At 36.3% G+C, this 13,879-nt stretch overlaps 2 protein-coding genes across 7 annotated transcripts in view; one reads left to right on the top strand and one right to left on the bottom strand.

Moving 5' to 3' along the window:
• Positions 1-7,830, bottom strand: part of LOC128175793 (mitogen-activated protein kinase-binding protein 1-like) — a 33,343-nt gene extending 25,513 nt beyond the window's left edge. For 3 of the 6 annotated variants that reach the window (XM_052841631.1, XM_052841636.1, XM_052841633.1), the window contains exons 1-3: positions 7,637-7,830; positions 3,110-3,130; positions 2,283-2,374 (exon numbers count right to left, since the gene is read on the bottom strand). In XM_052841631.1, the coding sequence (XP_052697591.1) occupies positions 2,283-2,374; positions 3,110-3,130; positions 7,637-7,711 (188 nt within the window). In that variant the 5' untranslated portion in view covers positions 7,712-7,830. Of the gene's footprint in view, positions 1-2,282; positions 2,375-3,109; positions 3,131-5,071; positions 7,388-7,636 lie in introns of those variants that run through there. The other 3 variants (XM_052841637.1, XM_052841632.1, XM_052841634.1) reach the window with 3 other exon arrangements.
• A 2,287-nt stretch (positions 7,831-10,117) lies between these two features.
• On the top strand, positions 10,118-13,838 carry LOC128178135 (E2F-associated phosphoprotein-like). Its single transcript, XM_052845158.1, has 5 exons — positions 10,118-10,282; positions 10,855-11,039; positions 11,828-11,938; positions 12,438-12,648; positions 13,184-13,838. The coding sequence occupies exons 1-5, from the start codon at positions 10,206-10,208 to the stop codon at positions 13,458-13,460; spliced, it is 861 nt and encodes a 286-aa protein (XP_052701118.1). The 5' UTR covers positions 10,118-10,205; the 3' UTR covers positions 13,461-13,838.
• The last annotated feature ends 41 nt before the right edge of the window (positions 13,839-13,879 follow it).

Genomic DNA, 13,879 nt, shown 5'->3' with positions numbered 1-13,879 from the left:
ATTCTTCAATTGAATTCAAATCATCAACAACAAAAATTGAAAATAACAATATTCATCATAAGACATCAGTGTTGAAAAATTCACTGGTCCTAACTAGATATCTCACCAGGGTTTACAATAATGCGTGTCAGAGACCTAACTGTGATATCTTTATATCTGTGACAATGAGTTATCCTAATGAGGCAAGTACTTAGACAATAAAGGACCAACATTCCAGTGAGGAATTCAGCCAACCAGAAACTCCTAATGACATGAACAATGACCAGGCCAGCAAAGAGACCTTCAATACACAGACTACAGACAAACTCAGGTAATAGAGCACAGGTGTGTACAATGGGACAATGGGCAATACGGCACAAGTAGATCAGGATTCAGGGGTGGACCTAGAGACAACAAACAAACTAGGTCAATTACTCTTCAATGGCCTCTCTACAGTAACACAAATAATGCTTGGGGTGGTCCCCCAATACCTCACATACATCACACCAGTAACCAGAGAGTATGAAAAAGGTCATACCCAAAGGTGTCCCACATAGAAAGATCCAGACCCCTTTGGTACACAATATACTAACTTGGCAATTATCAGAGAGCGGTCTGGTATTAACACAGCTAGTCACCCCAATGAAGCCCTCCCAAAGAACAAAGATCTGCCTATATGTGACATTAAAATTATAGAAAATTTATACATGTATGTGGTATATCCTAACAAATACATTGTCTCTCAAATCAATAGATCAGAGTGTGTTGAGTGCCTGTAATGATATATGTAAAGGGCATCAAATGCTGATTCGGCACATTTCTGTTAGTCACGTGGACAGTGTACAGGAAATGTTTGACCATGTGTTCATCATTAACTTCATTCCTATCCTAACCTGTCTGTCTGACTTCTTCATTGTTTTATTGGTGAATAAACAAGCAAGCAATAGTTGACACAGACATTTTCCCACTTCCCAAACTTGTGCTTTTAATATACAATTATATGCTGGTAACTATCAGTATAAGACAGTTTACTTTCACCAATCAATACAATTATCACTACAGGATCAAAATGATGGCTTTTTTACAACCCTGTAGTCTCACTGAGAAGTTTATCATTGTTTCAGAAAACACCTATGTTAATATGGTGGGGTTCAGAGTCTTGTATTTGTATGATGTTTTAATTCAACCTTCTTCGAACATCACAAGTCCAACTATAACCTACTGTAGACAGAGTTCCCTACTCCATCACAAATAAGAGCTAAAGACTTCGCTAGGTAGTCAACTTCGTTGCTCTCTTTCGACCACTCACAAATACTTATATAAATCAGCTCAATGTTTGTCTTGTATGTACAACAGCTCCAGCTATACATGTACCAGTAATCTCTTTAGACAGACTTTCCAAGCCATCTGTCACACACAGACGCCCATGTACCGTGAGTTAGGGCTTGTCACAACGACTAAGACCTCTTCACAGGACACAAATCCTCAACTCACCCCCAACACCCTGTACAGGTCAAACAGAAGGTCACCCAAAAAAATCAATCAATTTTATTGATCACCAGGAAGACCAACAGTTTTCTGAACTCCATGGGAATTTATCTGTCATGGTGGGGCAGAACTTATGAAGAATCAGGCCATATTAAAGCTTGTTTACTGTGGTTCACACACATAAACACATAAGTATTACACAGGTCAAATTTCATCAGAGGTTATTGGTTTGCAGTTTACAAGAACCTGTTTGAGGAGATCAGAAGAAAACGGGGTGTAGTGTTTCGTGTAGCACAACACATCACCTGTCCACCCAGGTATAACTCCCGATCACTGACAATACCGGAACGCTCTCTCTTTCTGAATCTGATCACAATGATAAAGTTTCCTTACAAAATGAAACTCAAAACCCTGCATTTTTATTTACCGATGTAAAACTCAATGTCTATTAAACAATCTTTAGTTATTGCCATATTATTTTCATGCAAGATTTTTTTTTTATGTTTTCGCCTTCTCAAACGTTAAATTCTTCCCATTGAAAAACATATGATTTAATTTATGATGCATGGGATATTTATCATAAAGGGTAACTGGTTTACTTTCCACAAAAATTTAATGTTTATTATAAAAAAAAATTCATCAAGGACTTGTTTGCCGACCATGAAATGTTTAGGAAATATGTAATTTGATGACAAAAAATTTACACAACAAAATCAAAATATTTTGTCTACCGGTACCATGTTATTAATCAATAACTACTCTGTAGTAGGTTTATATACATAGTATTGAATCCAGGACAAGCTAGATATACACACCCTGCAGGATAAGCGATTGTTCCAGTGTTGGGGTCACAGGCCAAGGTCGCATTCGTACTGACCGTCAGCCCGATCACACGCTCTAGGCTGACCTGTAAAGAGAAGAACACAATCAAATAAGTTGTGTATTAAAAACACTGTAAAGGTACGACAATGACAGCTGCAATTCATCAGTTCTATCATTCTGTATTATTGGTCAACAATAAACAGCATCAAATGATATCAAACAGTGTTAATTAAGGTCAAGTATAGTCAAATGTCCTATCAACATTTTACTGGATCAAACTTAACATTACACAGATGCACTCCAATAATTCATACAATATCACATTCAACATAACACAGGGTCATGGTCAATCTCACTCAAGGTTAAAATTTACACAATGTCAAGGCCATTAATATCAAGGTTGTAAGTGGATAAACATAAAACATTATCATTGGAATCAACATCAAAACATTCAAACTGATCATTGAGTCGTTATAATTCCAACCAACAGAAGTTTTCACACTTAAATTACAGAGCTATTAAGACAGAAATATTAATTGTATTTTTTTCTGAAAGTTTCAAACAGCAGATAAAAGACTTCTTTACCAAATCATTTCAATCTAAACAACTTTTCTGCAATTCAACTCTTTTCATTAAGTTGAATCAATTAACGTGTTTGTACACCATGAATCAAGCCATGGAACTGTCAACAGATATCTTTCAGTTTTTAAGTTAAACAACCGTTATTTACAAACAAATTTCTTTTTCATCCACAAGCAAACCAAAAGTGAACAAAATATCAAACTAAGACAAAGCAAACACATAATACATTGTACTGTACCTCTTCTCTAAGGGAGGGTTTCTGAAACAAACGGTGGGGGAAATAAGCCTCCATGTTGGGGTGCATTAATTAATTACACTCAGTGGACACCTCACCATCACTGACAGAATGTTAATCAATAGAAGTGAAATGTACAAAGTCTCCATCACAAATAAAAACTTCATTCTAATTAACTGAATTCACCATATTCAGCATCCTAACAAAGTCATGTTTTTGTAAATTTATAGGCTTGAAAGTCATTTTTATTTGAGGTGGGGTGTTTTAATGATTGGGGGGGGGGAGGTCCTTTTATTATTTTCTCCCCTACAGTACCCTTTGATTCCCTAAAGGCTCAGGAAAATGAATTCACAGAACGCATGTATTATAGAACACAGTGAACTACACTGTACACCCAATAACCTGAGAGAAGTTGCTGCAAATTCCAACATTGGCAAATTAGATCTTCATTTAAATAATGCTAATGACCATGACAGAATACCGTGATGGAATTCAACTACTTTCTGAATCAAAAAGTTTGGAACAGTGGATGACTGATGTTAGATTGACAACCTAATGGAGAATCCCCAAACCCTAACTTTGGTCCAAATACAGAAGTAGATTATCATCCAATTCATTAATAACTAAAACGAACAATTTAAGATCAATTTGACTAAAAAAATATCTGATTCAGTGGTAATAATAATTCCTTGTGATAAGAAAATCCTGGTTCAAATCCAGCATATTTACTTTGTCCTTGTTATCTTCATCTAAAGTACATATACCCGTAGTCTCACCTTGAGACTACCCACGGAGGACTCAGTCTGGAGCGAATGACTTTCATTTACTTAGAAACATAGAATTTCTGAGTGTGCACTCATCAAATGATTGGCAAATCCTGGGAGGGGGTAAACGATAACAGAGAAGCTCAAAGCAAGCTGGGATTCTGAAGTTGACACCCTTCTATCTGAAGAAGATTCTGTAAATACCGAGTACAGAGTTTTATCTGGTGAACACACTCAGCACATGTTCTGTCCCAGATCCTCCATAGACGGGGGGGAAACAGACAAGGTGCTGTCAACAGATACACTATTATCATAGCTGGAACTAATGGAGGGGGTCTATGAGTCAACTTTCTATAATCTACAGCAGGGCAGTCAGTGATTGGATGTCTAACATCTGACACAACTTGTACAGGTGCATAAACTCTCAGGTAATACTGAGGCAAATTATGAAATTATGTGGCCATTAAAATTCAAGGAAACATTGCCACAGAAAATCAATAGCAATAATATAACAAGGAAAAAGAAGGTTAAAATTATTGCTTGAATAACTCTGAAGCTCATTGGCAAATATTACAGAAAAGTTAAAAAAAAATTATATAGGAACTGGAAAACTCTTAATATACAGGAATGCAAGTCCAATTAGGATGACAGGACAACTGCTATACTGAATATTTTGTGTAATCAGATGTATTTAAATGACAGAGCTATAATGAGTGACCTATAAATAGCCATCAGAAGACACAGTCTGTGTCCTCAGAGCTGCATACCTGTGGCAGAACACAGATCACAAGGTGACTAACAAAACTAGGTCAATAGGTGTCCATTCTGTTTTAGTGCATCAATGGGAGGGCAGATCTACCTAGGTAAACATGCTGGCTATTGATAGCCCTGTACTACACCCGCTCTATTTGTGTATCCACCGTACATATAACACAGAAAGTCCTTCTAATCACCAAGTCCACAAACCAGGCCTTTACACCAGAGATGGGACCCATCCCAAGTGTTTTATGTTCAGCGAAGGCCATTCTCATTTCTAAACTAATCAACAATACCAATGAAAGCTAGAAAATATACAATCAGATAAACCTGTGTGTTTAAACTTCAGACTAAATTACCTGGGGGAAATTAAATGAAGAGATTGAGCGACAACAGTTTTATTTGACAGAGTATGAACCTTGGGTGATCCTTGTCTCTGACTTACTTTATGAAGTGCAGCAGCTGATGAGGATCGCAGTGCAGCACGAGGCATGATTCCTGTTACATTCATAAAAATTTCATCAACATGCAAGCTCTGGGTCCTGTTTCACTGTCCAAAACAGCTGATTATCATATCAGACTTACTCCCACAATGAGAATGACACTTCCCTCGTTACTGTGGTCGTAAAATTATACCGCTGATTATATCACATACACATCTGTCCTATAGCACCACAAAATCATCCAGGTGAAAACATATCACTACTCCAGTTTAATCCTTTGAAGATAAACTGGACTTGGAGTATTATATGTTGCAGCCTGAATCAGGAGTCCTGTATTACACACTGGTAGTAATGTACGTGGCTCGTAAACTTCCTACAGAAGGGACAGGCCTAGCTATCATGTTTATCTTTAGGGCACAGGCCATTGTTGTCAAAATGTATATTAAACAGGTTTAACATGTTTAACCCTAATTAATTGGACCAACCCTCCACTCCACACCGTAGGGACCACTCCAAACCTTACTATACACTGTCCCTTCAGGTATTAAGAGTGACTCTACGATTTGTACACATGTGCAGAAAGTTATCCATATTTCAGGGACCTGTCACAAAATTCACTTATCTAGTGCATACAATCAAGGGACTGTCACAAAAGTTACTGACGGTCTACCTGTGAAGTAGGTAATGATTGAGGGACTGTCACAAAATTCACAAATTATAGGAAAGGTAAATCAAGTGAACTCATCAACAAAGGGACCAAAACTGTTGCAGTGAAATTGAAAGAGGAAAATTTTGCTAAAAATAGGCTTACCACTGACTTAAGATTTAGGACATAACACATTCAAAGGATCTCAAGTTTTTGAAACAAACAATGAAAAAGGATCATAATTGTAAAGCTTGACAAGGTGTAATTTGATAAACATCTGGATGACAAAAGAGGAAAGACAACATTAACATAGGGTCACATTAGTAATGCTTGTCAAACTCAGTTCACATCAATTCCGACAATTCTATTAACATTTCTGATAGAGGATGAAATTCACCTTAATATATGTTTATAGCACAAAAATGCACAAGTTTTATTTAACATGTGTTCTTTGCACAGGGTAAACTTTCTCAATAGCGTTTAAAGAGATATTATATAACCTGTATCTAATTTCTTTTTTAAATCATAATCCATTCTAAAATACTGGTTGAACTTAACCATTTTTCTTCCAAGAAATAGACTCAAATTCAGTTGGCACAATTTTTTGTTTAAGCAATTGTACATAGATTTAATGTATACAAATATTAATGATATTATGCTTGGTGATGTAGAAATGTTGCAAGCATTTAACTCTACTACCTTCCCTTGTACAACATATAAATTAGCGGTCAGGACTGAATGACTTTATATAACTATGGGTAAATAGCCTATACTCGGGATGTACATAATGTAGGCATTAACTATTTAAATACATTCAATGCTAGCCATTATCCATTCATATTAAGGTGATAATAGACCATGTTGCTCGAGAGCAGGGACCCAAATTCTTGTTCCTCTAGACCCCAGCCTGACTTTAAGCACCTTGTGAAATATGTTGCGGTTCCACCCAAAGTACCATTGTACAGTTTAAATTCCAATGCATCTAAATTATATCAATTGCTAAATGTTTGTCCAACTTTTATTAATAGTTGTACCTTACAGTTCACTAGTTCTTACAGGACACATGTTACCCGATACATGACTTTAAGGATGCTGAACACATATTTCATTCACGTAGAAACAAACACCTGCTTCTACATCCTATAATACATGGATAATCTTCAAACCTTATTAATTTAATAGCCAGGGTTCAACTTTTTCTTTTCTGTTCTTCCTTTCTTATTTACATTGACATGGGTAAAACATTGAGATCAATGTTTCAAGTGGTTGATCTCCAATGAAGAAGTATGTGATTTGTCACCTTACTGCATTCATCATTGTAAAGTTCTAAGCTCTGATCATGCAAATCCAATATGTCTACATTTATGTACAAAATTATCTTCTTTGACTCTTATCTAAACCTGATCATAAATAAGCGTTATTTGTGTAAATGAAATTCAGTTTTCTAAACAATAAAACAAAGCCATAAAATAATAACATAAAGAGAGTCCCCTCCAGGTGTATTGACACAGAACCGTACCATTACCTTTATAACTTACCTGCATATGATAGTGTATTTAAAATATAACGTGTGTATGGTTTTAACGAGAAAAAAAATCATATTGACTCAGGATGTATATAAATACTGAGTATATACGTCCATGATTGAGTGAAAAGATTATATTACCGGCAAAAAGTTTTAAATTCGCAAACTTTTTGTAACCCCCCCCCCCCCCCCCCCCCAGTTAGTTACAAAGCAAATCACTTAGGTCAAAAGGCAGCTGCGTGATTTAATTTGTTCAAAAATCTGTTGCATGAGCGCTTAACCCTTTTCCCAAATTTTAGCAAAAAATCGACAAAGTACAAAACGTAAACATTTGTCACGTTAAATCGTCCAATAACTGAGAGCGCACGGTACCTCACCTGGGCCCGCCTCACCTACCCTTTGGTTAATGGGGACGGGGCGACTACGTCTCTTCAGAGAGGGGGACCGAATTATCCTCCTAGTGGTGTCCATCTGTGACGGGTTTGGGGGACATGTTCACTCCGACATGTCCAGATACGAGGATTCACAACACAGGGCTCTTACTCCATTGCAGTTTGAATCAGAAACCATGCATGCTACGTCAAACAGGCGCTTGTAAGCCAATTTTTCATTGGACGATTTTTGCACAATAGGCTTTTTTCGAACTAAATCACATAAAATTCTTCTTATTTACGAGCTTTTACAACTTTACGTTTTACTTAATCTTATTTTTTTAATGATTTGTTTTCCTTTTAATACAAATTCCGAGAACTTTTTGCGTTTGTGCGAGAACTTTTCCCATAGCATTACGAATTTTAACTTATACACTTTTCGATAGTTCAAGATTTTGACCTATAAAAAATCCACATTTCATTAAAATCGAAGCCGCGTATCAAAATGAAAAGACGCTACACAGCGTTTCCAGAGCACAGTTGTGATATAGGGGAAAGAATATTGCTAAATTAATGGTTATGTTACCGTACAGTGGCGTCGGAACCAAATTGAAAGGGGGGGGGGGATAAACTCATCCTCAGATATCCTTACAAGCAAAAAAAAAAACCTATTTCCCAAAATCAGGAAAATCCTAATCCTTGGAGGGGGGGTATGAGTATACCTATAGAACCTAAAAAATTCATACCTACCAAATTTTTCCCCCCAAATCTTGAAATTCCTAATCGGGGGGGGGGGGGGGGGGGGGGCTCCAACATCTCAATATTTCCGTCTTCTGAAGGTAAATTTTGGAACAATTTTCTTTCCTGCGAGAAAAGGTGGGGGACTGAACCCTCTATGATGCTATGTGCCTAATGGTTAGGTCTAACTTTGCAAAAAAAAAAGTGTGGGAGGGGGGGGGGGGGCTAATGTCCCAGAAGAAATAATACACGTACTTCTGAGAGGTATTTGACATTTTTCGATTTCAATGTGACCGAAAAAACATATCGCGTAACCAGTTTTAAATTTTGCTAGTTTTGTCCATTTATACTTACAAGTGAACATTTGTTAAAGTCCCCAACCAGTTTCGAATTTTATTTGATTTACTGATTAAAAATTGACACTATAACCATTTTCGTAATCTGTTCAAAACCAAGATTTTTTTAATATTTATACTCGATAAACTCTATATATTTATCTTTAATATAAACAAACTTCTTGTTTTCTTCCTAATTATTTCTTTAAAATAATGTCTATTATTTCTTCAAAAGAATTTCAAATCTCTTTTATTCTTATGTGCCGAAGAACTGAGCAAAAATATTAATTTTACAGCTTCGTGATTCTCGGAAACTCTCTACCTAGGGTGTATTCGTTTGCTATCTCCAGAACAGTTTTAATATTCAGAGAATTTAAAACTATCTATATTATCTGATATCAACAATTTAAATTGTTGTAGATAGCTTTAAATTCTCTGAATGTTAAAACTTTAATTTAACAAATACTCGTGCAGCTAAGGGTTTTTTGTGTCTTTTATTTATTTATCATTATTATTATGATGTTTTGTGGGGGGGGGGGGGGTTGGGGGGGGGGTGCCTCCATATCACCTGCCGCCGAATTTTTTTTTCGCGCTCCCCCGTTCAAAAGTTTCTGGAGCCGCCCCTGGTGTGGTTTTTCTCTCTCTCTAAAATTGATCACATTGAAAAAATCATACATACCCCCTAAATGCCAATCAATGATGCATACATTGCTTGGGGGAAATGGTAGATTTCGAACAGCGAGAATTCTAATTTTATACTTATTAAAAGTTTAAAAATACCCGATGATATAGATTATTTCTCATAATGAAAAAAAAAATGAAAAGTATGCTCTCTATATCATTCTAGTTTTATTTGTTTCTGTTTTTGGTTATCATAACTTACTATGAAAAGAAATTAACTTGTAGCCAATTAATGCGATGCATTTGATGGAAACTACCATATTTTTGAACAGTAGAGTCCGAGTTAATTATATGCATACATGCAGTTGGTAGTAAATGTTCTGCTTTTATTTACGCCACCAAACCGATATATGATGACCTCATTCGGCCCTGTAATACACACTTGACCATTGGCAACACAAAGAATAACTTATTTTAGATACTAAATAAGAAACAATTTAACTGGAGGGGGAGGGGTAAAAAAGCTGAGAGGAGTTTCAACACTCACCTCAAAATCAGAGTATATCTCGGTTCGACAACTTCTCTTCATATCTCATGATAAACACTAATGAACCCAAGAGTACATACGTGTCTGATAGCTTTACTAATAGATCCATAAATGACTCAATGATTGACAACTTTTCCTCAGGCGACGAGCGACGAAAATTTTTCCGGAAATATTTCATTTTTCATGTTAACCTTATTTTTAGTTTTTCTGGTGCTTCGGCTTGCAAACGTTTTTTAGGGTGAGTGCTTTAACTTTCCTTTACAAAAACGAATTTAGACGCTGTTCCTAAAGTGAAAGTTGCTTTCTCGTTGATGTAACGATTTCGTATTTACCTTTTGTAAAAAACTACAGGTATGGCTGGTTTTATACGGCATGACCCAGACGATGATTACATCGTGGATGATGACAGCGACATTGAAAGAGACAGCAGGTCAGATTTTACAAATGTGTTTGTTGGGGTAATTTAGAGGGCTTCTTTCTATATCATTGACACAGAGACAAGTATTGCTGGGAATTGAACCAGGGTCCTGGCATTCAATTCCTGCACTTTAACGAATGGCCGTACGAGCTAAAGGGTTATATAGCACTCTACAGATCAAGCGAATGTCAGACACTTCGGCCCACTGACACCTCGCCCTCGGCCTTTGGATATTTTCGTCCTAAGACAGGTCAGGATCTGTTACTTTTTGCCCATGTTGGGATCAGGTTATTCTATGGCAGATCAGATAAATTTGTCTTGTGTTTTGCACTGTAGAAGGGTAGAGGACAACTCTTTTGGTAAGGAATGTGTTAGAATTAATTATAAGGCATATGCACTACAGGTATAACCAAAATTTGAATTCTCTCCTTTTCCTGTCACAATATACTGGCCATATTCTTCACTTTAAAATGTGAGATTCAAGTGAAATTCCTTACACCCTATAATAATATTTTTTTTCATTACATGGAGATAAGTAAAATAAAATTTTGCTTCATAAGAGTGATAATGGTTCTTCACTTTAGCTCTGAAGATGAACTTGATTTCACCATTCACTGTGCCACTCAGAAAGGACTGAGAGTAAGGCACAGTTCAGTGTCCAGCAAGGGCTCATCAGCAGAGTCGGACTTTGAAAAGGAAATGAATGAGGAGTTAAATCAAAGAGTATCAGCTCTGGAAGAGGCAAGGAAAACAGGACAGATATCAAAAGGTAAGAACACAGTTCTATAAGCTTTAGTGAACCATGTAAAATATACATGATTGGCTGGGGTGGGGAGGGTTACATAACCATAATTTTAGTTTTTTCCTCAGAGATACCAGTAAGTGATTTCCTCTTTAGATTTTAGAATAGATTTGTGATACAGAGAGTGAGAATAAGAGAGAAAGAAAGGAGAGTAAGATAAGTAATGTACATACAGTTGAACTTAGATATCTCGGACACTGATATCTCCAATACATTGGATATGTCAGAGTGTTTTGTAAGTTCCAAACATTTATTTTTTAAGTATTTTACCCTCCATACCTTAAATACTCAGATATCTGGAGGCATTTAAACAGTCTCATCTAGTTCGAGATTAATAGAATCATTTATAATTACGAGTGTGGGATAGTGAAATTCCACCTTGGGGACAAGATTCATGGTCTAGGACGAGACTCTGCCTAGTACTAGACCATGAATCTTGGCCCTGAGGTGGAATTTCAATTTCACACACAAGTATCTAATGAATGATTATTTTTCTTGCATTATTTTACATAAAAAAACGATGTAGTCAACTAAGCAAAATAATGACTTATAGATTTGCAAATTCCATCATATATCATTTTCTTGCAGCATACGATGTTTGTTTACATTTTACAGGGGCGAAGTAATACACAGTGTAAGACAGAAAAATCTCCCTCTGGACAAACCGATCTCACACCGGTGATTATGCAAGACAAGGAAGTTTGACTGTATATGAATAAAATTGTGAATAATTTTGATTAAACCTTTTTTTACAGAGCAAAAGGGTGGAGAGAACCCTACAGCAGGCAGCTCGGTCTCACGGGCCCCACAGTACGATGAGGATGATGTGTATTTTGACTCTGATGAGGAGGAGATGGTCACAGAGGGTGAGAGCACAGACAGACATTAATTTACTCCACATGATTGAGAGATAGGAAAATTCTAAATCATGGGAGACAACTCCTACATAAAGAACAATACACTCATTAAACTTTTTCGCAATGCTGCACATAGCAGTTTTTATTGTCGGAGACCCTGGAGTTTCTCATTCACAAACTGGCCTCGGGCTAACTGAGTATAATTTTCACAGTTTTGTAACCATTAATTATTTTCATTTCACCAACTAAAGAGCAAAACCCTGGTGTGAAAACTAAAACTTTTCTAAGAACACATACAGTATCATATGTAACCGTGTTGCATTCACAACATTAGTGAGATTTCTATTTAAAGTGTTTATAACCTGAGTTTATAAAAAGTATTAAAAAAAATATATTTTGTATTTTTTTTATGCTTTTCATCAATGGTTTGAAAAATTAAGTAAAAATTAACAATACAATGAAAACATTTCTTGTGAATGATTTTTACCCTAAAACTTCTTGATTAAAGGTGACAAAAAGAAGAAAAAGAAAGAAGTGATGTTTACAGATGAGGATCTTTTTTATGACCCAAATCAGGACGATGAAGATGAGAAGTGGGTCAACAAGCATCGCCGGTCACACCTGATGACAGGGGGTAAGGGCAGCAAGAAGCTCCCTGCCAGTGACGCTGTCCTGGACTGCCCAGCCTGTATGACCACCCTATGTTTGGACTGTCAGAAGTAAGACTACCGTCCATCCCACTGCACAGCACCAAGTCCTCACTTTCTTTAAATGTTTTACTTGATTTTCTAATTAATACGATTAATAACTGTCTGTTTAGTCTGCTCAGATCCAAGTTATCACCTACTGGTCTAGTTAATTTGCCTAGAAACAAGCTTGTTTGGTTTTTTTAATAAATTTTTTATTTTATTTTTGGTTAAAAAAAGTACTGTTGTGGTAAAATTTACTGCAAATGTAATTACTTGATAATTAAGCAGTAATAATACTTTAGCTCCAGTAGTCCTGCTTCTCATCTGCTAATTGAAGTACATGCTAGAACATGTGAATGATTAAGAAAATTTATAAGTTTGATTGGCTTATTCATGAATTGGCTTATCAGTGAAGAGAAAAATTGTGTTGTATGTTTACCAATATTTGTATTATTATTTTACTGTAACTCGTATTTAATTAATGAATGACGCCACTATGATGATTACACTAAATGGATCCAAAAATAACAATTTAAAATTGTATCCTTGTATCAACTTTTTTCAGACATGAAGCCTATCACAATCAGTACAGAGCCATGTTTGTGATGAACTGCCATGTGGACTTCTCAGAGGTTCTAAAACAACCTCCACAGAAAATCAGTAACAAGAAGAGGCATCGGGGGTCACAGGACGGTCAATCGGGTTCAGGTCAGAAACAGGAAAGTTCCCAGGAGGAGGAAGAAAAGCTCCACCCTGTGAGATGTACCGAGTGTAACACAGTAGTGGGTGTATTTGACAGAGAGGAGGTGTTCCACTTCTTTAATGTCCTGGCCAGTCACTGAGGCCACACTAAATGGTCATAGTTTTCAAACGTTTATTTTAAGAAACGTGGCCATTGGATTCCGCTCTCCGACCAGAGATTGGCAATCAGAGATGGAATGGCAGCAGAAGGACAATTATTTACCAGTGTACAATTGTCAGACCGGTAGTTTTTACATGTTACATGTATACCTGTGATGTGTACTGTACAAAATCTACACTTCAGAGCATACAAGCCACAGAAGTAACTGACTAGTACACGTCAAGGTCTCTGCAGCAAATGGGTGATAACAGTTAACTACATGTATTTTCTCTGTGATGGAGAAGCAATTAACAATTCACTAAGTGATATACCTGCTTATTTAAATAATGCAGTGAAATATAAAATTATAGAGAAAACATTTTTTTTCATGTTTTATTTATAATGCATAACAAAAAAATT

Source organism: Crassostrea angulata, chromosome 3 (genome assembly GCF_025612915.1).
Source record: "Crassostrea angulata isolate pt1a10 chromosome 3, ASM2561291v2, whole genome shotgun sequence".
Classification (NCBI taxonomy): domain Eukaryota; kingdom Metazoa; phylum Mollusca; class Bivalvia; order Ostreida; family Ostreidae; genus Magallana; species Magallana angulata.
Note: the sequence above shows the minus strand (reverse complement) of the source record. Positions and strands in the feature narration are given on the sequence as shown.

Excerpts from the sequence above, each read along its gene's own strand:
- LOC128178135 (XM_052845158.1), top strand. The coding sequence starts at position 10,206 with ATGGCTGGTTTTATACGGCATGACCCAGACGATGATTACATCGTGGAT. Across the intron at positions 11,040-11,827 it reads AACAGGACAGATATCAAAAG|AGCAAAAGGGTGGAGAGAAC; the intron begins GTAAGAACACAG and ends CTTTTTTTACAG. Across the intron at positions 11,939-12,437 it reads GGAGGAGATGGTCACAGAGG|GTGACAAAAAGAAGAAAAAG; the intron begins GTGAGAGCACAG and ends TCTTGATTAAAG.